This window comes from Protobothrops mucrosquamatus, unplaced genomic scaffold, assembly GCF_001527695.2.
Source record: "Protobothrops mucrosquamatus isolate PMUCROS unplaced genomic scaffold, P.Mucros_1.0 scaffold1036, whole genome shotgun sequence".
Classification (NCBI taxonomy): Eukaryota; Metazoa; Chordata; class Lepidosauria; order Squamata; family Viperidae; genus Protobothrops; species Protobothrops mucrosquamatus.
Genome location: NW_015387268.1, coordinates 268235 through 295144, shown reverse-complemented (window position 1 = coordinate 295144; position 26910 = coordinate 268235). Strand labels below are relative to the sequence as shown.

Below are 26910 nucleotides of genomic sequence, written 5' to 3'. Positions count from 1 at the left end.
GCAGTCAGAAATTTGCTTCTGCATGGACACAACATACTTTGTAGCTGCTGCATTTCATGTCCGCCTGCAACCAAAGGGGCAATTGCGAATCCTGGGGCATTGGGGCTTAGCACACAGGGCTTTGGGAAGAGATCCCAACCTTTTTTTTTTCTGTTGGTACACCCGGGTGAGACTTTCTGGCCACTCAGCAATTCCCACAAAGTCTCATCTCTGGCTCCATTTTGGAGGAGGGAAGAGAGCAGCAGAGAAAGAGAAACAAAACGCACGCAGGATTGGGAGACAAATCAACTTCCATGCCAGCCTTTCAAAAAGCATTAAAAGGACATTAAAAAAGAAAAATAAACCTATCCAGTCCAGTTAAATTCCCACTAATGATGTCCACAAACAATTAAAGGCAATTAGAGAGAAGCAGAAAGCGACAAGCGCCTGGGCCAGGTGGAAGGAGGAGGAGGAGGAGGACACAGGCAGGGCTGTTCAGTGGCACAATCTGATTTTCCACCCACCAAATGTAATTAAGGGGAATTACCGAGCCAGTTGCTAGGAAGGTCTCTTTATAAATGGAAAGAGCCGATGGCCGCACGACTCTTGCTGGCCAGAATGCCAAGCTCCGGGAGAAGGCCAAAGGGAGCATCCTGCCTGGTGCTCAGGGTCCGGGAAGCGGCATCCATGTACTTCTCGCTGCTTGCCGTCTTCCTGGTCCTCCTGGTGGTGGCCCTTCAAGGCACAGAGCCAAGAGAGAACTTCCCATTCAAGATACCCCTGGACCCTCAGGGCCTCCTGGAGCTCTCCTGGAACATCAGCTACCACCTGGAAGAGGTGCATTTCCAGATCATGGCCAAGGAGGTGAAATATGGCTTTCTCTTTGGCATGTCAGACCGAGGAGGCTTTCAGGAGGCAGATCTGGCTGTCCTGTGGAGCGATGGGCTCCAGTTCTATTTTGCGGTGGGTAAGCAGGGAAGCGGTTCCTCTGCCAAACTCAGACCCAGGGGCTTCCTTCTGGTATTGGGATCTCTGTTGGTACTGATGAGAAATGTTTTTTGGGTTCCAAGAAGAGTGTCCAAGGAAGATGGAGCCTTGCTTCTGTATCTCCAGGGCTAGTTCCTTCATTGGACACTGGCTGGATGAACCTGTGGGGGATCAGATCAGAAAACAGGCATTGAGAAGATCTAGCTATAGATGAGGGGATAGAAAGGTTGCTTATCAAATGTGCAGCTGACAACAAGCTGGAGGGAATAGCCAACATTTTGGAAGATATTCAAGATTCCGAAGGAGCTTGACAGACGAAAGAAAGGGCCCTATCCAGTCCTCTAATGTGAAAAGTAAGGTCCTACACTTGGGCATCTCACTGGAGGTTTTCAAGAAAAGATTGGGCAGCCATTTGTCTTGTATCTTGGGCAGGGGGTTGGAGTAGAAGACCTGCCAGGTCCCTTCCAGCCCTAGGACTCTATGATTCCAAGTCTGAAGCCATGAGCCAAGGAACAGTCTGTGTTTGAGTAGGCTAATATTAAAACTTCACTGAATGTACCTGATGTTAATATCTGCCATTATTTTATATTTGGTTTAGCTAATTTTTATTTTTTTTAACCATAATTGAAACCAGATTATTGGGTTTTTATCTTTTAGCATGAATTTGGCATTCTTGATTCCTTTGCCTCTTATTCTAGCTAGATAATTTTGGTTGCACATTGAAGAGCTAAACTATAGGCCATGCAAGCTTGGGAAAAGTCCTTTGGGGGGAATGTTTCCCAGGTGCCCCTGCAGGCTCACCTGTCCCTCCCTCTGAGGGGAACCCCTGAACCCCATAATGTGAGATGCCCCAGGTGTAATTGCACCTGTGAGCCTGGGCGCTTCCCTGGCAAAAATGAGGGCCAATTGCCCTACTGAAAGGGCCTTTTTTTGACCAGCTGTGCTGGCAAGACTACAATCTTGCCACTGTTGTCATGACAATATCCCAAGATTAGGAAGGTGGGACACCATCAGAAGGATAACAAGCCAGCAAAAATCCCCACCCAGAACAAATTCAAAAGGTCGGGGAAATTGCATGATGGGCTGGAGAAGTGTCAGATTCAAAGATCATAGTACACACAAACATACACACACGCACACACACACACACAACCACAAGAGCCCTCACAACACACAATGAGCCACACAACAAGGAGGCTTACTTCACCTGAGACGCCAACCCAGGGATCCAATGAGTGGGGCTGCTGGTGGTTTCAGTGTGGCAGAACTCAGTACCCCTGCTAAAATATGCTTTGGAAACAGAGTTGTTTAAAAGAAAAAGAGAACATTTACTTCAGAAAAATCAAATATTGAGGTATGAAAAATTGCTAAAAGAAGACCTTGATGTCTACTACTGATGCCTAAATACTAAGCTTCTCTATGCTAAGAGTAACCCCACAGCAATGTGAGTCTCGCAGCAGAGTTTTTGCAGAAGTATGCTTCCCTTGCCTCTCTTGGGCTTCCTTGGGTCTCTTTCTGAGTGACACCTGTCATTAGCAAGAAAGGGGGGGTGATTCACACCAGCAGCAGTAGAGACATGTGTTCATCCTGGAGACTTTCATCTTATTTCATGATGCACGTAGAAGCTCCAGATTGCAAGCAGGGATGCTTAGAGATTGTTCAGCCATGTTTGAGCTCTGCTGATGCAACTGAGGCGGGTTGCTGGTCTTTTTGCATCCGTCCCTCATGCCTGACTCTACTGGATGAATTATCCCATCTCATAAATAGCCTAATAGGCCTGATCTCAGAACAGATTCTAGCCTTCTTTGGCTTCAGCCTCAACCCCAACGTGATGTATGTAAAGAAATGCTTCAGAATTCTTGCAGAAAAACAGAGTGATGACTCAACCCCATTCGAACATTGAGGAGCGTAGCTCCTCTCTAGCTGCTATCTGTTGTCGCTTCTAACTTGGTGCTTACAAGGAAAACCTCCATGAGATTCCAGCTGGCCCCACAGCCCAAGAAATGCCAAGCGAGCCTGGTCCAGGCCCAGCCAGCCCCAGGGCCAGAAGCTTGGCTCAGGTATTTATTTGAGCCTGGCCTTGAATTGACATTCTGTATGAAATGTGTTCCTTGTGTGTATAGAGACATCCAAAGACATATTCTGCTCATCTTGTTAATACCCAAAAAAGGAATGAGGCGATTCCAAGCTAAGTAGGGAGGGTGGAATCTGCCCTGGATTTAAGGCTAAATCTCAATAAGGGTTAAAGAAGCTAAAGAAGCTACAACTTAGGGCCTCACAAAATTTCAGAATATCCATATTCCAATTTTGCAAACAAGTTCATTGTTACTTATATTCTTAATTTTGAAATTTTTAACAAGGGCACTCCAAGCTTTCTTTAGCTTAGGGCCTCACCAAGTGTAAATCCAAGGCTGGATGCTTTAACTGGGCCACAATGCCCTTTCGATCTCTGTTCTCTGAAACACAAACGTTGTTTTGCTTCACCTGTAGGACACCTGGAGCGACCAAGACACACAGCTGCACATGGACGCCCAGCAGAACTACCAGCTTCTGGGCGCACGGAGAATTGGTGGGGGGCTGTCCCTCCTCTTCAAGAGGCCCTTTGTCACCTGTGATCCAAAGGATTATCTGATTGAGGTAGAATCTTCTGCTTCAGAAACAATTTTGAGAAAGAACTGTTCTAAATCTGAAGAGAATAATGTAGGGAGGGAAGCAGAATATCCTGAAAATGCTTTGTTTTGCACAATCTAATTTTATGTTTTGAAAATGGAAATCAAAACCTCAAGTCTGTATTGCTGAACATTAGTTTTAAACCTCCCTTTTCCTATTTTTTTTTTTAAAAAACCCAGTTTCTTGGCTTTCCCAGAGTGGCTTACGTGGGTGTCTCTTATATATTGACCTTCCAAGCTATTGACCCTTCGCATCCACCTAATGGGGCTCCTGGCAGCCAAAAGCAGCCCAGATCTTGTAATATTGTGGAGAAAGAAAAAACACAGAGAACTGATGCGGTAGTCCTGAATTCTGTGGCATTGTTCACACAATGCTTTGTCAGGGCTTGGAGAGGGAATAGACTTTCTTAATAGTGGCCCCTCTTTAAGGAATACCTCCCCCACCTCCAGATAGGGATGGCCCCAACAAAACAGGTAGTCCTGTTACAGTTCGGATAAGCAAAGCAGTTGCTAAGCAAAACCACAACTGTGAGAACTGGTTGCAGTTACTTCTTCATCATCATTGAAACTATGAAGAGTCACTAAACGAGGCACTTGCTAAACATCTGTAGAGCAAAGCAGCACAGATTGCGTGAATGATGCCTTTGATGTACTGGGTTTTGCTGTGATATGTTTTTAGTGAGGGGGGTTTTGTTTGAGGATTGAGTAAGCTATCAATATTGTAAAAATATTAAATATTAAATAATTCAATATATAAGCAACTGATATTATGCCATCAAAGCACCAATAACAGCCTAAATCTAGAAAGGTCCCCCGTGTTGAGACCAAGCAAGCCAACTGACCTAAAATTTTAGAAAAGTCTGAAGAGTGATGCTGCTAGAATTTTCTTAAAGTTAAGAACATTGTTGAAAGTTTACAATTTAAGTTGTAATTTCTATGTGCTCATATGGCTTCAGTATTTTAATTTCAGTTAAGAGAAACTGTTGGACTCAAATTTAAGGGTATTCTATGGCAAACATACAGTTAGAATAATAATGGAAATCTGTTGTTTAAGAGATTCATCCTTATGGAGCTGTGTGGTCAAAAGCAGACCGATGGATTGTGCTGTGGCTTAATTGGCAGCTATTATCTCGCCTTGCCTGTTGTAAGATGTAGTCTTAAGGTGTCTGTCTAGACTCTGCTGGGAATTATTTTCAGTGATGTGCTCTTTCCATGATGGCATCTCTTACAGAGAATGCTGCTCCCTTTTTAAATTAGCCCTTCTGTCAGCCTTAGGGTCTGATCATCCTCTAACCCAAGGAAGCCATTTCAGACCTCCACACATGGTGCACACTGCTTGCTTTCTAATCAAATCAAATCAAATCAAATCAACCTTTATTGCCAAAGTACAACATGTGTACAATGAGATTGGCTAAGCCTCCTTTCGTGCACCCCGCTGACACAATTCACAGTGACAACACACAATCTTATTACACCACATGAACTTATTGCACAATGTGTCGGCCCCACAAGTCTATCATACATGGAGTTATTTCCCATTCAGGAGTCTGACAGTCCATGGGTAGAAACTGTTCTTCAGCCTGTTGGTGTGGCTGGCTATGCTTCTATATCTCCTGCCTGATGGTAGGAGAGTAAAGAAGTGCCGACCAGGGTGTGAGTCATCCCTGAGGATTTTCCTCACTCTTCTAAGGCAGCGGGCCCTGGCGATGTCATCTAGTGGTGTCAGGGAACAGCCCACGATGTTTTGTGCTGTGCTCACCACCCTCTGAGTTTCTTCTGGTCAGAAATGAAGCCCACCTAAATCAGGGCAGCCAGCCTTATCCTTGGTGGCTCAGAGATAAAGTGCTTGGTGACTTCCCTTCCAGGACGGAACTGTGCATCTCATTTACGGCATTTTGGAGAAACCATCTCCGTCTCTCCAAGCCATCAATGTTTCTGCTCTGCTCCGGAAGGGAGTGCAGCGGGTGCAACTTCTGAAGCCCAAAATCAAAGTCCCCCCACTGCCTGGGGACCTAAAGACCATGGAGATCCGAGTCCCAGATGTGACCATTCCCCACCAGGAGACCACGTACTGGTGTTTCATGACTGAACTTCCAGATGGCTTTGAAAAGCATCACATTGTCATGGTGAGTAGAAGGACTGGCCCCCACCGCCCCCTTTTCTTCCTCCCTCACAGATTCGGGTTAAAGTCCTCCCAATGTGCTTTGCAAGGGACCGATTCTTCCTGAATCCAGGCCATCTCATGCAAAATATCCACTAACTAGGATTGCAACCATCCCCATCTGTACAGCCAGCATCGCACTCAATCAAGATTGTAAGGTCCAAAAAATATGGTGGTATCATTTCCCCTTTTTCCAGCTTTCAGCAAAGATGTCTTCCACCTGTTAGATTAAATGAGAGCTTTGCAAAGCCCGTTTCAAATGTAATGAACCTCTCCCCTGGTTGAAGTACTTCTGGGTCAATCATCATCATTATCATCATCATCATCATCATCATCATCATCATCATCATCATCTGGCGATTTAGCTCCAAAAGTATTCTTTTGTGTTGTGCAAAGGAAGGAAAAGTGGATCCCGGCTTGTCCCTCTGTTCCTTCGGCCTCTCGGAAGAGGAGGGGGAGGGGCATCTGCCTCTGCAGGGGGAGAGGGCACATCCCCCGCCTGGGATTCCGCATTGTCCCAGCATGCTGAGTGAACTGGACCATTTTAGTTTGGGCATCACATATCATGGGAACGGAGGATTTTGCCTGAGTTTAATTCTGACTGGGGGGTTCTGAGAATCTAGCTAGCATATTGTGTGAACTCAGGAGATAGGGCTAACTCAGTCAACTATGGTATTTCATCACATCTAGCTGGAAGGAGGAGCAGGTTCAGTTTGAAAGTCCCCTCATCACAGTCAGTGGAAGACCATTTTCCATTTTTGTGAATTTTCAGAACAAGAGAGCAATGCTAACACCCCACCTGGTTCAGTTTGAGATCAAGGAGAACGCTCTTTGCAGAGGACCCCAGTGGGGGTCCTTTTATCCATCCCAAATCATCTGCCTTTAAAGAGACAAAGTGGAGAATTTGCTTCTTCCATCAATGGCAGATGCAAAGCTGCAGGGCTTGGGGGTCACCACCTCTCCTCTTCCCTCTCAGTATGAACCGGTGGTCACAGGCGGGAATGAAGCCCTGGTCCACCACATGGAGGTCTTCCAGTGCAGCCCCCGCTTCCCGACCTTCCCACACTACAGCGGCCCTTGCCATTCCAAGATGAAGCCGCGGCACCTGGATTTCTGTCGACATGTCTTGGCTGCCTGGGCGATGGGTGCACAGGTGAGCCTCATGTCCCCTCCATCATGATAGACAGGGGGCTTAACCAAGAGAAGGATCTGGGTGGGAAGCCCCCCTAGTTCCTCTGTTCTCAGACAATGCTTCAGGAGGTGTCAGGGCTGTTTTCTGCCCCAAATCAGCCATCCTGGCCTCCAGGAACATTTTGAATTAAGAAGATGTGATCTGCCTCTCCCACCAGGAGTCACCAGGACTGCTTGCCCCCTTGTCTCTGGAAAATAGCTTTGCTTGCTCACTGGTTCCAGGGGGGTTCTGTGGGGTTTGGGGCAATGGAGAGCGGTCCAAGCATTGGCAAAGTCCTATTTCAAGATATCCTAGCTGGCTCTTGCAATAGGGCCATTGGGTCTCCGTTCTAAAACAGCCTCTTCTGGGCTCTGAGACCCTGGAGTTCCTTTCTGGAGTTTGGAGGGTCTGAGCGAGGTGGTAAAGCAGCAGCTCGGGGGGGGGGGGGGAAGGGCTTGAACCCCAAAGTGCTGTTGCAAACCATCCCACCCTTTGATAATAGCCTGGGGACCTTTGGTCTGATGTCCCCAGACAAGGACCAGGCTGAGCTGATGAAGAGGACCAGTTCCACCAAGGATAACAGTGATACCTTCCTCTCTCTTCGTCCAGGCCTTTTACTATCCTGAAGATGCAGGTCTAGCCTTTGGGGGTCCCAGCTTCTCCAAATATTTGCGCCTGGAAGTCCACTACCATAATCCCCTGCAGTTTGAAGGTGAGCGAGACATAGCAGACGTGGGCTGGCCACTGGAGTCTGATCCTGAGGCTTTGGGGATCAGAAAGAGAATGGAGGGGAGGGAGGGAGGGAGGGAGGGGAGGTCTTGGAGAGGAGCAGCAGAGGCTTTCTTTGGGACTGGTCTTGACCAGGAGGAACAAGGCAGCCTTCTCACCATTCATGTTTTGGGCTGCCTCTTCCCCTGCCAAGGTCTCTCCTGGGCTTGCCTGAATTAAGCCAGGTAGCCTCTTCCTTGTAGCCAGGATCGCCCCCTCCTGCCTCCCCCAAAGAGAACAAAAGCAGCATCTGGCCAGCTTGCAGCTGAGAAAGGGCCACACCAGTCGCTCTGCAGATGAGTCCAGACCTCCAGAGGGGCCCCTGCTGCCCCCTCCCCTTTGAGAAAGCTCCCCCATCCCTGCTACCTTTCACTGGCCTGGGAAGGAGCCCCCCCAGCTAACTCAGCACCCTTGTTTGCACTGCCTTGTTTTGACAGCTGGCAGGTTTAAAAAAGGAAGCAAGGAGGGGCCGCATTTACATAAACTCAGAGTTCTGTTCCTTGGCTCTTCAAGAGTAATTTTAGACAAGTACAGCATCTGTGCTGCGCTTCAGTTGTATTTTCTACCAAGGGCTGGGAGGCAAGCCAGCTTTGGGGAATGGGGGCTTTCCTTTCCATCCATAAGGTCCCCTGTCATTCTTGGACCTTGATGTGCTGAAGGGCAGCCCAGGAGGTGGGCTTCAGAAGAAGCTGGCCAGGGGCTGCAGTCTCTGGCTGCAGCCCCAGGGCCTCCTGGGAAGATAGTGCTGCTCTGATAGCCACCAGCAATGTGGCCGGTAGAAGAGGACAGCAGCCTCCACTTTCCCAGCCTCCAAATCAAGGTTTGCTTGCCTGGCCATAGCAACCCTCTCCATTGGGTGCCACGAGGTCTCCCCACAGCTGGCTGCTCCTAAGGCTAGTGGTGGGAGAGCTCCCAGAGGATTCCTGCCCCCCCCCCCGTTTATGGGCAGCTGCCTGGATCAGAACTGGAAGCTCCCTACTCCTCCCCCCCCCACGCCTTAAAGCCAAAGCAGTGCATCTTGAGGTAGTTGATTCCACTGGTTGATGGCCTTTTACCCTTTCCTCTTCTGGGGAAATCTGGGGTGAAACCCCCAAGTGATCTGAACTCCCGTTTAGGTTGGATGCAGAGGAGTGCTGCTCTCCTGTGTGGGAGATGAAAGAAACCAACGTGGCTCTGGAAGGCTGAGCTGCTGATCGGATCTGGCAGTTTCCATCAGCCTCATCGGAACGCACCTTCTGCTCACCACTTCTGATTGCCCACCTCTGGCAAGCAGGCAAGGGGTGATGCAGATGCATCCTCTCTGCCACCTGGATGGCAGTAGGGTAGCCATGGTGAGGAGGACTTGGGGTCCTCATGGAGCTCTCCCTGCCAAAGGCCCATCCTGGAACCAGACCCAGGTGCTCCCTCCTCTGATCTGAAGGGACTGCTAGCTGTCTCGTTGCAGAACCGGCTGCTCTTTCAGGGCAGAACCTGTCTTTCCCTCTCCTTTCTACTTCTTGTACCATGCTCACCCTGGGGTGGTTTGAAGAAGGCGTTTCGGGCTTCAAGGAGGCCTCTGCGCTTACCTTCCCCCAGCCCTTGTTTCCCAAGTTGGTGCAGGATGGGACTTTCTCATGGGGGCACCCCCTAAAAACCAGGAGGGAACCCATTTCCCTTCAACCCGAACAAACACCCTGATTCTGCCTTTGCTTGTTTCCCAGGCAAGAGTTGTGGGTGGAGGCCCTTTGCACAGAGGTCAGAGCATGCCAGAAATTGGCAGGGGGACTGTCTATCCACCCCACCCTTGGAGAAGGCACACAAAAAGTCCCTTGCCTTCGGTGTCCTTCAGAGAATTCACTGCTGGCCTTGCTTCCACCCTGGGAGTCCCACGCAGTGGGGATTAGGGCGGGGGGCCTCCCATGGGACAGTGGAGTCACCAAAGGATAGGAGGGACAGATTGCTTGGCGTATAGGATCAGCCATTGGGCACTGCCAGGGCCCACAAGGGTGCCTGCTCCCGGGGCAAAAGGGCTGCTGTAATTTCCAGGCCCCGGACAAGAGCAGGAGACTCAAGGAGAGGAAAAGCAGGCCAGCCTCTCCCAGCTCCAGATACCATGAGAGGCAGATGGCAAACGGGAGTCTGAGGTTGCATGGCATCTTTGGGATTATTTATGAGTAGTTTGGGGAAGGTCTTCAGCAGCTCTCCATGCGCTCCTGCTGAGCATCAGCAATGGGCTGGGGGGCCTCGGGATCGTGCCCAAAACATAACTGGGACCCTGCTGGATTCTCTGGGGCCTTCCTTGTGATGAAGGGGGTGCCCATTCTTGAGCAGAAAAGGGCTTTGTGCAACCCCCCCCCCCTTGCCTCTTGCCAGGCCGCCATGACTCGTCCGGGATTCGACTCCATTACACTGCCTCCCTCCGACAGTATGACGCAGGAATCATGGAGCTGGGCCTGGTCTACACACCGGTGATGGCGATTCCCCCTGGCGAAAGCCATTTCTCCCTCACCGGCTACTGCTCGGACAAGTGCACCCAGCTGGTGAGGCCTCTGCCACTCTCTTAGGCTGCTTTCCTAACCCTGGCGATCTTGGGCTGCGGGAGTCATCCCTTCTCTTCTCTTTTAAAGTGGAGAAGCTACTGTATTTTGGGGGGGGGGGTAGACATGGCCTGCAGCTCTTCCCCCACCTCCTTCCTTCCTTCCTTCCCTCCCTCCCTCCTTCCTTCCTTCCTTCCTTCCTTCCTTCCTTCTTTCCTCTTTCCTTTCTCAATTTCAGTCAGACTGAATGGCATCCAAATTCCCCAATACAGGAATTGGGTTAAAAAGACCGATTTACATGGAAACGCAGAGGAGACATCCACTCCATTCCCACCCACAAAGGCAGCAGTGACATGCCCCCACCACCACCACCAGCAAAGCTTCCCCAGAGGAGCTGGGAATCTCTAAGGGGGGAACCCATCTCTGCCCACCCCATAGCAGAGCCTGGCAGGAGCCCCATTCGAGTGTCCCATTCTCAGCTTATGAGAAAGAGCCCTCTATTTGCCTGTCAGTTCCCGCTGGCAGGCCTGCCATTATTGCTGGAGGATTGACATGCCTCCTAGGAAGCCGTGGTTGCTTCATGAAGGAACGGATGCAATGTGGGGGCTCCAGAGCACACACTTTGTTTCTGACCCTGGATGACATTCAGCAGATAACAAGCAGAGGCCAGCCTAACGCTTTCCCCAAAGGGCCCCTGAGAAGCAGCAGCGGTGCCTTTCCATGCAGCCCACCCTGGGCCCATCAGGCAGCGTCCCCACCTTCGATGCCCCTTTCTCAGAGGGTCCCAGGGTTGGCTTCCTGCCCACTCCCCCCCCCCCGGGCAGTGTTCTCACTTCCTCCTCCTCTCTGCAGGCTTTGCCACCTGCTGGGATTCACATCTTTGCTTCTCAGCTCCACACCCACCTGGCCGGGAGGAGCGTGGTGACCGTGCTGTCCCGCGAAGGGAGAGACTGGGAAATTGTCAGCAGGGACAGGCACTACAGTCCCCACTTCCAGGTAAATGGGGGAGGGGGGGGTTGCCAAGAAAGCATGGTAGCCTTCCCTCTCAGTGGAGGATGTGTCTCTGCTGCAGGCAGAAGAGAAACTCCCTCCCCTCCTGAAAGTCGCCGTGGGAAGGCCCAGCCCAGCCCAAGAAACAGCAGCCTTTGCCCAGAGAGCCCCCAGGGCGTCGGCCCTCTTTCCTCCGGCCCTGGGGCAGGGTGGAAGGATGATTGCGGCAGCAAAGGGGCTGCTGCTGCCGGGTAGCTGAGCTCTCTTGTGGCTTTTCTGAAGGGGCTGATATGCTTCCTCCTTCTTTCCTTCCTTCCTTCCGCCAGCGGGAGGGAGTCTGTCCTTCCAAAGAGCTTCTGAGCCCAGAAGGGAAAAAGAGATGCAGGAGGGACCAAGGTGGAAATGAGGGGCAGCAGGCTGGGGAGCCATGCAGCAAAGGAGGGTTGCAGAAAGAAATGTAGATTGCATCAGGACAGCCACGGTGAAGCCCCCTCCCCATTGATATTTGTTATAAACCGGAATTATAAAGGAACATCAAAAGCCAAAGGCCATTTTTGCAGCTGCTTTGCAAGCAGCTCCTGATACATTAGAGCCCCCTCTTGTGCCAGGACCTCCATGCTGGCCGTACCGATGCCAAAACCCCACGACCTGCTGCAGGGTCGCTCAGAGGCGAGGAGATCTGGCTCCCCCATGATAGGTTGGAGTCTTTCTCCAAAGCGAAGTCTCCTCCATTGCTCTGGCTGCGTGGCAGGAGACGAGCCGCTTGGAGGTTGGCCTGGGGCCTCGGGGGCTAGAGCTGCGTTTGGGGGCTGTGATGGCTTCTTTCTGCAAGGGCCCCCCTCACTCTTGCTGCCTCCCAGCCAGAAGCATTTTTCCAGGGGGGGGGACAGCACTGTGGAATGGCCTCCCATTGGCGCCCCCCACCTCCAATGTGATCTGGCCTCCAGTGAAAGAAAGAGAGGAAGCAGAGCTTTTTGGGGGGGACTTTTGGGGGATCCAATGCCCTGCATTGGGATAACAGCTTGTTTGATTGGTGCTTGTCAACTGCTGAGCATCTTTTAGGATTGTGACGGGATACCAATCTGATTAATACATTGAGAACTAACCAAGGGGAGAGGTACATTGGAAGGCAACAGCGTCTTATTTCCTGCTTTCCCCACTGCCCCTTCTTTGCCAATGCCCCCCAACCCTTTCCTGACCCTCCCCCTTTCTTCAGGAGATCCGCATGCTGAAGAAGGTGGTCTCTGTCTACCCGGTAAGCAAGCGCTTCTCCGCTTTGGAAAAGAACCCTCGGAATCGCCCTTCTTTCCCGGAGAAAAAGTAGCCTAACTGGAAACCAAAATGGGCTCCTTTTCAGAGCTGCCTTCTTATGCTGATGTGAAACTGAGCCATCCCTGGGCAGGAGGAGTCCCTCTGCCTGGATAATGGGCAGGGGAGTGGATGTGGGGAGGGAGGTGCTGGGCCGGCCGACAGGAGTGGGGGTATCTGGGCCTGGAGGCTCTCCCAGGGCTCCTTTCCCCAGAGTTTGCACTGTCAGGCTTCTCCACAGGGCAGATGGGCTCTCTTGGTCTTCAGCGCCCATGGCCCTCACCTCCTGCCCTGGATCTTCATTTATGGGCTGATGCAGTTGTGAGGAAGGGGGGCATTGGCCAGAGCAGGCAGAGGGAAAGGCTGCCGCTCTAGGTGCCCTTTCTTCCTCCCCAGCCCACCTAATGCCTGCATTGGGCCCTGTGGGAGGTTGAGGTGAGTGCACCAAGCGCAGGGCCTGGGCTCTTGCAGGCTGGCCCTTCCTCTATGCTCTGAGGTCCAGTGGCCAGTATACCCTTCCCTTGAGGACAGAGCTTCTGCACCTGGGCACCCCTGGAGAAGACCCACAAGGGCAGCCCCATTAACAGCAGCAGCAGCAGCAACACACATCTGGTAGTGCAGAATAGAGGCCCTGCTTTCTTTAGATGCCCTCCTGTATCTGAACCAAGCCTGCCTGCTTGCTGTCATAGGGCGATGTGCTGAGGACCACCTGCATGTACAACACTGAAGACAGGAATGAGACAACAGTGGTGAGTTGGGCTGGAAGCTGGAGGCAGTCTCAAATGCTTATTTTGCCCTTTTCTGATCAGAGGCTGTGGAACTCCCTTCCAGTAATCAGCTTTCATGAATTTTGTGCTAGGCTACTTCTGAAATGCTGTCCTGAGACTAAAGTCAGAAGTCACCGATTGAGAGAAGCCTTTAGGTTCACCTGCAGGAGCTCAGAAGGATGGTCGTCTGATCCACTAGAGCCCCCCCCAACTCCTCAACTGATCTTCCTGTTAGCCTCCAGAGCAGTGGTTCTCAACCTGTGGGTCGGGACCCCATTTGGGGTCGATCGACCATTTCACGGGGGTCGCCAAGCAAGGCTGTCCGCCATTTTTTTTGTCCGCCATTTTTTTTGTCCGCCATTTTTCCCCCTTTTTTGGCGGGTGCCTTACTTCCCTTGGGCTAGGCCAGCTGGTGGTCAGCCTGCTCCGTCTCTGCCGCTTGCCAGCTATGCCTCGGCCGGCACAGGGGGCGGAACCACGCATGCGCGGTGTTCCCGGGCAGGGAAAGTCCTCGACTTACGACTGGTTGGGTAGTCCTCGACTTACGACCGGTTTAGTCCTCGACTTACGACCGGTTTAGTCCTCGACTTACGACCAGTTTAGTCCTCGACTTACGACCGGTTGGGGTCGCGGCATTAAAAAGATTGAGAACCACTGCTCCAGAGCCTTAAAACCGTTATTCCAAGTCACCATTCCAGAATGATAGTTACAGATGGTCCTAGCATAATGATCACTCACTCAGCAACCGTTCAACCTTACAATAGTGCTGAATAGTGGAAGTTAAAACCGGCCCACGTGCTTCCATCCTTGGCAGATTCCCTCACGGTCACTTGATTGCGACCCAGGCACCCGTGCCCGGCTGACAGTTAGGACATTCTGAGTGATTGTAATCTTCCCTGCTGGATTCCAACTGGCAAAGTCAATGGAAAAGCTGGCAGTATGTCACTAGTCATGACAACGTATGTCACAACGTCCCTGCTTAATAACTCATGCAGTCCTCGCTTGACGACAGTCACATGGTTTTCAACTTATGACTGCATCACTTGGTGACAGTTTTCAGTCCCACTTAGCATTATTAAGCAAGGATTGCTTATATTCCTTTCCTTCCTCTCCTCCTCTGCCTTTGGCCTTTCTGTTCCTTATCTGGTCATCCATGAATTAATTTGAGTCCTTCTGGTATTCAGGCTGTTCTACCATGGGCTCTCTCTCCCAGCAGGGTGATGTTGGAACAGGTGATCTCCTTTCCAGCCCTTACATTTTATGATTTGTAAAATATGGTGCCCAGAACTGGACTTATGCAGGCATGAAGCAGAATTCAGAAAGAGTACCTCAAATTGCACTGGCTCTTTGGTAGTCCTGTCATGGTGTTAGCTCATATTAGAGTGTTATTAGATTGAAGCAGCACAGGAAACACTCCCTTTGCATTAGCTCCCCAACACCACACCCCCGGCCGGTCCAAGGAAGCCTCCCGACAGCCAAGGCTGAAGAGGGCCTGGAAAAGAGCCCCTGAGGGTCTCCTCTGCACCCGGCCGCCCTCGGCTCCTCTCTTGTCGGCCACAGCAGAGCAGACAACGGAGGTCTCAGAGTCAGCAGCTAGCTCACGCCTGATGCCCCTGGAGTTTGCAGGAAGGACCTGCCTCAATGAAGCCTCCCAAGAAAGCAGAACTCTTGAACTGGGCATCATTCCAAAAGGAACTTTTATTGGAAGGTGTTGACAGGCAGGATCTGAGGGTTTCCTGTGCGAATCAATAGTCAAAAGTGTCAATGGAAACCCCACCCAACTGTCCATCTGGAGGGATCAAATACGCCAATCCGCAGGTGTGAAAATGTTGGGGGAACGGAGCGATAAGGCGCTGTTTCCAAGACTCTTCTTCCACGCCCGGAGATAAGGCAGATGGCCAGAGGCACATCCCATTCTCACCCTGAGGAAGAAACATCAAAGAGAACAAAGAGAGCAAAGGAAATACACTGTAGCAACCCCAAGCTCCCCTTCCCCCAGAAGAACGGCAGAACCCGAAAGAGAACAGGAGGCAATTTTGATGCTGGCCGGGGAGTCCTTTTGTCCAAGATCCCTCAGACATAGCCACCTCTGTGTCTGCTGCTGTCTGCCAAACTCGGGTGCTTTTCTGGGAACGCACGGAAGGGGCCTGGCAGCTTAAAGCCAAGGGGAAGGCAGCACTGCCAGAGATTGGGAGTGGGCTTCCATTCTCCAGGTGGCCAATTCTGGCCAAATTAGGAAAATAAATAACTACGCAAGCAGGGAATTTGCATCAGCGGATCACAGTCCAGCATTGATTTGCACCCATAGTCCCGGCTGTGGGCTGAAAGATGGAGCAGGCAAAATGGAGGCAAAGGGGAATAAATGGGAGGGACGTGGGGGGGGGTTCTGTGTGTGGGAAATGCTGAGGAGCTTCACTTCCCTTTTATGCAGGGAGGATTTGGAATCATGGAAGAGATGTGTGTGAACTACGTCCATTACTACCCCCAGACACAGCTGGAGCTGTGCAAAAGTGCTATTGACCCGGGATACCTGCACCGCTATTTTCAGCTTCTGGACAGGTAATGCGATGCAGGGACTGGCATGGACTGCCCTGTTGCCCCTAAATCCACCTCAGGGGTGGCAGCAGCAGCACTCAGACACCCCAGGTAGGGGATAATAATGTTTTTAAGATGCTGCTGCCACTGCGGCTTTTGCCAAGGAAAGAAGGAAGTTGGGGGGTTCCTAAGGATGTCTCTGACCGCAGACCGAGGAGGGAGTGAGGGCTTCCTTGAGGGGCAGCTGGTCTGGAATGGGGCTAGGAGGGGGGGCTGGGGACCTTCCTCGTCCCTCTGGCAGCTTGGCCGGCAGAGCCTCCCTGCTTGGCCGGTTCTCTCTTGCTGGAGATGGTGACGGCTGCAGAGAGGCTCACTGAGCTCTGCTGGGGCAGACGCTGTTGGAGACCCTCTTTGTGACCTATAATCATACAAATATGAATACCATTAAAAGCAGGGCTGATTACAAACCAGTAGATGCTGTCCCGGCAGGGCAAAGAACGGCAGGTCTTCTGCTTGGTCCCCAACCTGCGTGGCTCCCTCCTCGAGCCCCAGAGGACGTGAGGGTGTGTGATGGCTTGTCTGGAGAACCCAGGAGAGGGTAGCCTCTCCTCTGTCCCTCTGGCTCTGCCGGGTACAGGCCTGGGGGTGGGGGGGGGAAGGAGTCCCAATGCTTCCAACTGTGGCCCAGTGGTGCCGGAGGAAAATCTGCACAATGATTGCACTGGAAATAACAGCCAGAGGAGGAATACTTGAAAGCTTCCTGTAGACGAACGAGGATGCCACGCAACCCTGGGATTAGCTTACTCTGCCTTAGATGTACCTCTTCCTCCCCCTCATCTTCTTTGCACGTTACAGGGAATTTTATAAATAGGTCCTTTGAAAGATGGTTCCTTATCTCTCCCATACCATTGAGAAACACACAGACCAAAACACACTAAAAACTGCAGACCCTTTTTAAAATGCTCCTGTATTCTTTGCTCCTGCAGTTGGGAACCTCTCCCCCCCCTCTCCATTTTCCCATTCCTGATGCACAGCATTTCTCCTCTGGTAGATTCAATGATGAAGACATCTGCACGTGCCCAGAGGCCTCAGTCACAAGGCAGTTTTCTTCAGTCTCTTGGAACTCATTCAGCAGACAGGTCCTGAGAGCCCTTTACGACTCTGCTCCAATTTCCATGCACTGCAATAAATCCTCGGCTATCCGGTTTCCGGTAGGAAGACCCTCTGGGGAAACCTGGGGCATCCTTGGGCCAGCTTGGGCTCTGCTGATCACTTGGCATGGGGCTGAATCTGGCCTCTCATGGAGGAGCCTGGATGGACTCTTTTGACTGGGAAGGGGCTGGTCCTGTATGGGCTCTTGACTGCCCCTGCCGTGCTCACAAACTGGGAGTCTCTCAAGCTTGTGAGAGGTGGAGGCTGCTTAGGGGTGAAAGGAGAACTTTCAGAAGATTGAAATGAGGCTCCTTTAAATCTGGAATGCTTAGAATTCTTGTCACTCTGAGCAAAGGAAATTGTGTTCCTGTCTTGTGTGAGAGAGAGTTTCCACTGGAAACTTGTGGGCATCCTAGACCAAGCTAAGACCAAACCCACTAGGGCCTTTCTGGAAGCTGGGCATTCAGACAAATCGGCCATCTATAGACATATAGAGCACCATATTTACAAGCCATTCAAAAGAGACAATCAAAAAGCTAAGAGGGAAACAAAAAGATCAGAACAAGCTGTCTCCAGCAGCCTATACCCAGATAAGCAGGGACTACCACGGAGACAACCACACCCCGACTGTTGACAAGCCACAAGTTGACAAGTACTAGTAGTACTAGTAGTCTAATGAAGAAAAAAAACTAGGGGGTGACATGACAGCAGTCTTCCAATATTTTGAGGGCTGCCACAAAGAAAAGGAGAATAGCCTATTCTCCAAAGCACCTGAGGGCAGGACAAGAAGCAATGGGTAGAACTTATCAAAGAGAGATCAAACTTAGAATTAAAGAGAAACTTCCTGACAGTGAGAACAATTAATGGGTGGAACAGCTTGCCTTCAGAAGTTGTGGGTGCTTCATCAGTGGAGATTTTTAAGAAGAGGTTAGAGAGCCATTTGTCCAGAATGGTCTAGGCGGGTCTCCTGCTTGAGCAGGATGTTAGACTGGAAGACCTCCAAGGTCCCTTCCAACTTGGTTGTTCTGTATTCTGGACATAGTACTCCAAGTATTCTCACCAGTGCAGAATAAAGCGATGCTATCCACTTCACATGGATGCTCTCTCTGTGTTAATGCAACCTAGGACTGCATTGGCTTTTTTGGCAGCTGCAGCAGACTCTGGCTCATCCTTAAGTGGGAGGGGGAGTGTCTACTAGGACTCTCATTGTTACTGCTGTTGAGTCAGGGACCATATGCAAGATGCATTTCCCATGCATGTGATTCTCCTCACGAGTATTTGTGGATTGTCTGTCAGGAGCTCTACCTATGTGGAGAGAGGAAGGGTTGCTGGGTCTCCAGAGCTCAGCCAGTGCCCAGCAGACATTCTCCAGGTTCCAGGGATGGGGTTGGTGTGCTTCTGCACCTGCAACTATATAAATCAATGCCTAGTTTATTCCATCTGTGTTTTCCAAGTAGGGTGGGGCATATTGCTAGCTGGCCTTATAGTGTGCACTTCCAGACCCTTATAATCTCCCTTTTCTCTCTAGGGTGAATGGGAAAAGCAGCCTTTACCAAAAATCACCCAAGAATTGCCCATGGCAGCTCCTGCTCACTGTGAAGACCATCGCCCCCTGGCCCCCATCCATGTCAAGTTAGCAAAGGCTCAGTGAGATGGAGGCTGCCCTTGGGCCTCTTTCATCCCTCCCTAGCTCTGCTCTGTTGGTACTTCAGACCTGGAAGGCTTTGCTTGGGGAGGAGAGGAAGTGCCATGGACAGCCCTCCTTCCAGCATCTGTGCTCTCTGAGGAGCCAGGCAGAAGCCCTGGCAGCTGAGGGAGGGCTCTGATCAGCAGTCAGCTGCATTTCGCCTGGAGGCTGGTGCACCCTGTCCTGGAAATCACTGGGGAGGCCTGCAGCACCTTAGACGCTGCAGATGGGCACTCGGCATCTTTCCCTCCAAGCCCAGGAAGGAACATTCCGGAAAGATGTTCTCAGGCAATCCCATCTGTGGCTCTGTGATGGAGCACGTTCTCTCTCCCCCCCCCCCCCACCGGTTCCTGCTTGCTGGAATTCCTTCACGCACCTGCGGGTGCCTTGCCCAGGCTGTCTTCTCCTTCCCTGTTCCTCTGACACTTTGCTTTCCCCTCACAATGGACTCTAGAAGCACATCCCAATAAAGGCAGTGATAAAAGGGTCTTTGACTGTTAAATGTCCATTATTTTAATAATTTGGATAACTGAAACCATGTGCAAACTGGCAAGCACCCTTGAAAGCAAGGAAATAAATTTCAAATGTGGCCCCTGGTAAGAGTTGTGGCTTTGGGCCACCCTTCCTCCCACCCTCCAGAGGCCCCAGAGAGTCAGCCATGACTCTCACTCTGCCATGGTTGGTCTTTCCTGCCACCAGTCTCTATCCTGAAGCTTTAACAGCCACTTCAAAATAAAGGGGAAGTTTGAGCTAGCCAAGATTTGTGTAGCGGCATGTCAGACAGCCTGACTTCTCTGGGGGAGGATGGGGGGGACTGGCTCAGCAGTGTCAGTGCGGTACCTGATTCTGCACAAGCACCAGGAGATCTCACTTGTGTTCTGACAGAAAGTCTCACCTGCTCACATTTTGATAATTGCCTCTCAATGTGTACACACACACATGCATGCTCGCGCATACACTTACACACGTGTCTGGGTGACATGCAGGCAGCCAGCCTTTCTCCTCCTTCCCCACATCCAGTTGTGGAATATGCCTGCTACTGTGAAGGAAGGAGCCACACAAAAATGAGCACCATCTCCAGAGCAACTTGACAAGTGGCACTATAGTGAAGACGTTAGATAAGCACCCCAGTTCAAGTCATGGGGTGCAGAGGGCCAGGGGGAAACAGACCAGAGTAAGAGGGACTGAAACCTCTTTTAAGTCCAGAAGTGAGATAATCAAAACCCCACATAAATGAGATGGCTGCCTCTATATAACAGTATAAAATACTGTTTTGGAAGCAGCTCAGGCAGAGGCATAAAGAGGGGAGGAGTCTCAGAGCTTTACTTTGAGTGCCTGTAAGGACCTGTTTCAAAACCTCATCCCAAGAAAGGAGGACTCTTGGAACACTTTCATTCCAAAAGGAACTTTTATTAGGAGAAACTGACAGCAGGCATAGAAGGCAGGATCTGAGGGTTTCCCACTCAGATCAATAGCAAAACATCAAGCAAAACCCCACCCCAATATTTCATCCACTATTATTTATATTAACATTGGAAGTATTGAATAGAAATATCAGGCAAGATATAGAAATTAAAGGACTGGAGATAAAAGATGGAAAATACAAATTACAAGCATTTGCAGATCACTTGGTTTTTATATTAGAAGAATCGCTTGAAACAAGTGTTAAGCTTATGGAGAAAATAGAAGAATTTGGAGAAGTGGCAGGGTTGAAAATAAACAGAAAAGACTAAAGTGCTAACTAAAAACTTAACAGAAAAACAAAAAAATCAGTTAGCAAAAAAACCACCTTCAAATAGTCAAAAAAGTCAAATATTTGGGAATTTACTTAACAGCAAGATGTGCAACAATAAAAAAGACAACTATGTAAGATTGTTAAAACAAATAAAATTGGATCTGGAAAAGTGGGAAAACGTACAACTTCAATGCTGGGGAGAATAGCAACAGTGAAAATGAATATCTTACCAAAAATACTCTTTTTATTTCAAACGATACCTATAAGACTGGGAAAAACCTTTTTTGATGAACTAAATACAACAATACTGAAATTTATCTGGCAAGGAAAAAAAGCTAGAATTAGACTGAAAATGTTACAAGAAGCAAAAGAAAGTGGAGGACTTGGACTGCCTGATTGGAGGCTATACTACCAAGCAACTCTATTAACATGGCTAAAAGAGTGGATAATGCTTAGAGATAAAAGACTATTATACCTAGAGAGGCATGACCTACAACAGTGGTGGCGAACCTATGGCACGGGTGCCAGAGGCAGCACTCAGAGCCCTCTCTGTGGGCACGCGTGCTGCCGCCGCCAGCAGCTCATGCAGGTCCATTAGGCCACTACGGCAGCCCGAGGCGGGACCAAGGTGCGTCGGGTGCATGAGGGGAACAGGCTCCATGCGCGGGCCAAGGGCAAGATCTGTGAGGGGGCCAAGATGACCAGCAGTGACCTGCTCTCCAACTGCAAGCAAAAACAGATGGGATGGAGTAGGCGTGTCCAGCGGTCTGCATCACATGTCTCCCCCCTCTCCTACTCCGCCTGCTGCTGGGGGGCTGGCCCGGTATTGGCAGCAGACTGCGGAGCCCCAGAGTGCACCGGTTGAGGGACTGGCAGGCTGTGGCTACTGACAGACACCCTTGGCCCCTATGCGCTCTCTGGCCTCTGTGTGCAGGGGCTGATAATGTCAGGCAGCAGCCGTCCCGGCCCCTGCCTCGCCTTGCCTTGCTCTGCAGCAATGGCACCCCCACCCTGCCCCCTGCCTCACCCCATAGGATGAGCCTCCTGAACCACCGCCACACCCACCAGAGACCCCTTGGATCTCCTCCAACCCTGCCCGGCACCCACAGGCTTCCCCACCATGAGCAACATCAAGGTGGCCATGCCCACCATAACCATGCCCACCCTGTCTGCTGTGACCTCGGCGGTCACGCCCACCCAGTGGGCCACACCCCTCTACCTCCTCCCCCCAGAGGGCACCACAATGCTGATGTGGCCCTGGCACTTTGTGATAAATAAGTGGGTTTTGGATTGCAGTTTGGGCACTCAGTCCCTAAAAGGTTCGCCATCACTGACCTACAACTTGGATGGCATGCCTTTCTGTGGTCTGCGAAGAATAAAATACATAGATACTTTCAAAACTACTTTATAAGCAATGCACTTCTTTTAGAAAGGAAAAATAAAATAAAATAAAAGCGAAAATCTATATTAAAATACCTGGATAGCTTTCAACAATGGAAGCATTTGCTTACCCAAACTTAATCAATTATGAGAAAGCTGTAACCTATAAAAATATTTTAAATTTAGACAATGAAGGGAAACTGAAAGACAGACAAGATTTACAAGAATAAAGTATTGAACTATCATGGTGGCCATACTTGCAAATTCAAACAAGATATGAAAAAAATGCTAAAACAACGGGATTTTATAAAAAACAAGACAGATTTTGACCAGATACTGCTAAAAACAGATGAAAAATTGATTAAGAAACTCTATAAATATTTGTTAAACTTAAAGATGGAAGAGGAACAAGTAAAAGAAGCAATGATAACATGGGCAAAGAACTTTGGACATAATGTAGAATTAGAAAACTGGCAAAGATTATGGGAAAGAAATGCTAAATTAATGAAAGCGGTGGCTTACAAAGAAAACTTATACAAAGTGTTTTACAGATGGCATCTTACACCGATGAGATTAGCGAAAATGTTCAAAAATACATCAAATAAGTGTTGGGAATGTAAACAAAAACCAGGTACTTATTATCATATCTGGTGGACATGCCCTAAAGCTAAAAGATTTTGCTCAAAAATACACATATGGTTGGAAAAATGACTAAAAAACATATAGATTTCAAGCCAGAACTGTTTCTGTTAGGCATAATAGGAGGAAACTATGAGAAAGATTGTATATAGTTAATTTTACATGTATTAACTGCAGCAAGAATTATATTTGCCCAATATTGGAAAAATGAAAACTCACCAATGGAAGAACTAATTAAAATATTAGACTGTGCAGAAATAGACAGATTGACATTAAAGATAAAAGAGAAAGAAGACAGTGTACTTTAGAACATGGGATAATTTTTACCAATGGCTAGAAAAGCAAGTTAGAGAGAAAGGAACATGATATGTACTATGTAACATTGAATATATACTAGTAAGAAAAAGGCTATTGAGCGATTAACTAACATATTGATTATGATAATATAGAAATTAACTTTTACTTGTTTTTTAAATACATGAACCCAGACAATATGCTGTTTGCTAAATAAAAATAATAATAAAGTTGGAAGGGACCTTGGAGGTCATCGAGTCCAACCCCCTCAGGCAGGAAACCATACACCATTTCGGACAAATGGCTGTCCAGTCTCTTCTTAAAAACTTCCATTGTTGGAGCATTCACCGCTTCTGGAGGCAGGTTGTTCCATTGGTTAATTGTTCTAACTGTCAGGAAGTTTCTCCTTAGTTCCAGGTTGCTTCTCTCCTTGATTAATTTCCATCCATTGCTTCTTGTCCTGCCTTCGGGCTCTTTGGAGAATAGCTTGACTCCCTCTTCTTTGTGGCAGCCCCTGAGATATTGGAACACTGCTATCCTGTCCCCCCTCGTCCTTCTCTTCATTAAACTAGACATACCCAATTCCAGCAACCGTTCCTTATATGTTTTAGCCTCCAGTCCTCTGATCATCTTTGTTGCTCTTCTGTACACTCTTTCTAGAGTCTCAGCATCTCTTTTACATCGTGGTGACCAAAACTGGATGCAGTATTCCAAGTGTGACTTTACCAAGGTATTGTAAAGTGGTATTAATACTTCAAGTGATCTTGATTCTATCCCTCTGTTAATGCAGCCCAGCACTGTGTTGGCTTTTTTTGGCAGCTGCAGCACACTGCTGGCTCATATTTAAATGATTGTCCACTAGGACTCCGAGATCCCTCTCACAGTTACTACTATTGAGCAAGGTACCCCCTATACTATACCTGTACATTTGGTTTTTCTTGCCTAAATATAGAACCTTACTTTTTTCACCATTGAATTTCATTTTGTTAGATAGCGCCCAGTGTTCAAGTCTGTCCAGGTCCTCCTGTATCTTAAGCCTGTCTTCTGGAGTGTTGGCTATTCCTGCCAGCTTGGTGTCATCCACAAATTTGATGAGTTCCCCATCTATCCCCTCATCCAAATCGTTGATGAAGATGTTGAAGAGCACTGGGCCTAGAACAGAGCCTGGGGCACCCCACTATACACTTCCCTCCATGTAGATTGAGGACCACACGCTGAGTACGGCCGGTCAACCAACTACGAATCCATCTGGTGGTGATGCTGTCTAACCCACATTTTTCTATCTTATCGAGTAGTAGGTTGTGATCTACTTTATCAAATGCCATACTGAAGTCCAAGTAAATTATATTCACAGTATTCTGTTTAAACAGGAAACTTGCTCTTTTTCAGTCTGGAACAGATAGATAACTCAGAGGAACAAACAGAAAATATTGCTTTATTCTGGGAATCCTAAACAATGACTTACAGTTTGAAGAGGTGCATCCAAAATAGGTTTCTGCAATTTGATTGTCCCACAGGTAAATTGACATTAGATTTTCCCCTCTTCTCCCAAGTGTCACATGGTGGGGTGATTGTGGAGTCTCCAACCGTGTGGCTGCATGTGATGGCCAAAGAACAAAGGCCTAACCCCAGGCTAGTGTCCAGGGATGCCCCTTTGAAGCTCCGCCCCTGACCCTAACTCCTCCCCCTGACCTGTTACATAGGGATACATAGAGTTATACAAGGTTACATGGATCTATGTGATCCAGAATACTCCCTGCTTGGAAATTTATATTTCCACTACTTACTAACTGAATATGAAAAAAATATAGCATTAAAGTATACAGTACTCAATGTTGACTAACTTGTGACTACATAGGTAAAAAACTTGGTATCAAAACATGCATAACTATTGGTAAATATAAAGCATGCACAATTATGCAAAAAATAAGCAAGTGTTGCATCAAACAATGCATAAACACAATACATCATTTGAGGTTTCATCTTCTGGTTCAGTCTTCATCAGCTACGGTGCCAAATCGGTGATCAGCCTGGTACAAGTGTCTTTGAGTCACGACCTGACTCACATGGCTTCACGGCCTGGAACTCAGCTTGGCAAAGTAGTTCATCAGCTGGGTGGGCCCGGTGTGCAAGTCCCATGGGCCAATAGTTCTGGTATGCGTTCTTGTCTCTAAGCGAGACAGGGTCTTCTTCCTGTAAAGGAAACTGGAACCAAATCTGGAACAGAAAAACTGGAACCCGAAGCTTCTCAGGAACAAAGGGAACTGGATTCACAGGATACTCAGGAACTGAAGAACCTGGAAAAACAGGAACAGCTGGATCTGGAAACACAGGAACAGCTGGATGCTCAGGAACATCTGGAAACTCAAAAACAGCTGGAAACTCAGGAACAGCTGGAACTGAAGGATCAGGAACAACAGCTGGAACTGAAGGATCAGAAACAACAGCTGGGACTGAAGGATCAGGAACAACAGCTGGAACTGAAGGATCAGGAACAACAGCTGGAACTGAAGGATCAGGAACAACAGCAGCTGCAGAAGACTCAGGATACTCAGGAACCGAGGTATCTGGAACCACCGATGGAGCATTGAGGATGGCTGCTACTGTTGTCATCAGGGTAGTGAGGACTTCATGTGTGGGTGTGGGTGTCTTTAACGACATAGAGTCCATGATTTCGCAGGGTGCGCCAATCATGTGCTCCCACACTTCGCCTATGCGCGCTTCGCCCATGTGAGCTGTATGGGGAAGGCAATTTTTGGCTGTCAGGCATTTGGCAATCACTGGGTCATGGCAAATGTCTTCAATAGTCTGTAAGTCCTTGCAGATTCCTATAACGTTCATTCTTGGGATGCTAAGACAAGTGATCAAGATGATCAGAACTATGCCTAATCTCAGGTGCTTCCGCTTAGTCAGGGGTTTGAAGCGGATTGGTTGACGTTTACTGGGTGCCTGAAGTTGAAGGTTGGCGCGTTGATCCGTTTGTCTATTTGAACAGACCAAGAACTCAGGACTTTCTAGCCAGGTCAATTCTGTTAACTGTGTGGCAAGGTTGGGCCACTTCACTTGGTTCACAAAATTGTTACCTGTTGGCGCATGTTCAGGGCTCAAGAATGTTTCAATCCTTTTCACTCTGTTGTCTACGTGGACGTAGAAGTGTCTGCTTTGATTGCAGATGTAGCTTGACATCACCTTGCTGTCTACGTAGAAAGTGGTAGACTGTAGTTCAAGGCGCAACGTCTGCGCTGCCAAGTTGGTGAGCCAAAGTGGTACCACATAGTTCTAACCTTGGTATGGTGTGGCCTTCATGTATTGTTAGTCTCGCTTTTCCAAAGAAGACACCAAAACTGCAGCTCTCCCCGCTGTAGACTCTGATGTATCTTATGGTTGCAAACAATATGACGTAAGTGTGGCTCTCCCCGCTGTAGACTGTGACGCATCTTAAGGCTGCATTTGCCTTCGTTGACACATCTAAGGAAGCATACAATTCTGTCTTTTGCACTGTGGCGGGTGAGCTGAAAACATACGTGCACTGCACTTGCATACTCTTGGGACATCTTGGAAGTAAACTCCATGACTCCCGGTCTTGCAGACATTGCTTGTCTTGTTTGTCCTCTATGGACAAGGCTAAGTTGTTGTGATTCTGACTGGTCTGGAACACTGTTGCTTCCAAAGCAGGTTTGGTTGTCACAAGCGCGCAGTGTTCTAGGTGTGGTTTTAGGTGAGGTGCTGTTCCATTACTGGGAATGGAGGTGTTTGATAGGCTCACCTGGGTTGGGGTTTGCATTTGGTCAACACAAACTGTCCCTCCTATGGCCCATCCGAGTTCCGGCAGGTTCCGTGGGGCTACAACGGTGGAAAGATCTTGTTCCGGTCCCCGCTGTATAGCCGTTGCCGTTGCTGGTGGACCCCTCCGGTTGCCATCAAAGGTATGGTTCGGCGGGTTCAATGGGGCAGCAACGATGGGAGGATCTCGTGGGGCTGGCCTCTGTGTAGCTGTAGCCATTGCTGGTGGACGCATCTGGTTGCCATCAAAGATATGGTTCGGCGGGTACAATGGGGCAGCAACGATAGGAAGATCTCGTTGCTCTGCCCGCTGTGGAGCCGTTGTCGCTGCTGGTGGACCCATCCGATTGCCGTCAAAGGTATGGTTCAGCGGGTTCAATGGGGCAACG

The 26910-nt window shown here is 49.2% G+C and overlaps 1 protein-coding gene across 1 annotated transcript; it reads left to right on the top strand.

The window, feature by feature from the left end:
- Positions 1-651: 651 nt before the first annotated feature.
- On the top strand, positions 652-18654 carry DBH (dopamine beta-hydroxylase). The gene is made up of 12 exons (XM_015819978.2): positions 652-942; positions 3457-3603; positions 5501-5761; positions 6773-6949; positions 7577-7679; positions 10088-10254; positions 11104-11247; positions 12458-12496; positions 13239-13298; positions 15748-15875; positions 16903-17062; positions 18532-18654. Exons 1-12 carry the CDS (start codon positions 667-669, stop codon positions 18652-18654), a joined length of 1785 nt encoding a protein of 594 aa, XP_015675464.1. The 5' UTR covers positions 652-666.
- Positions 18655-26910: the final 8256 nt, after the last annotated feature.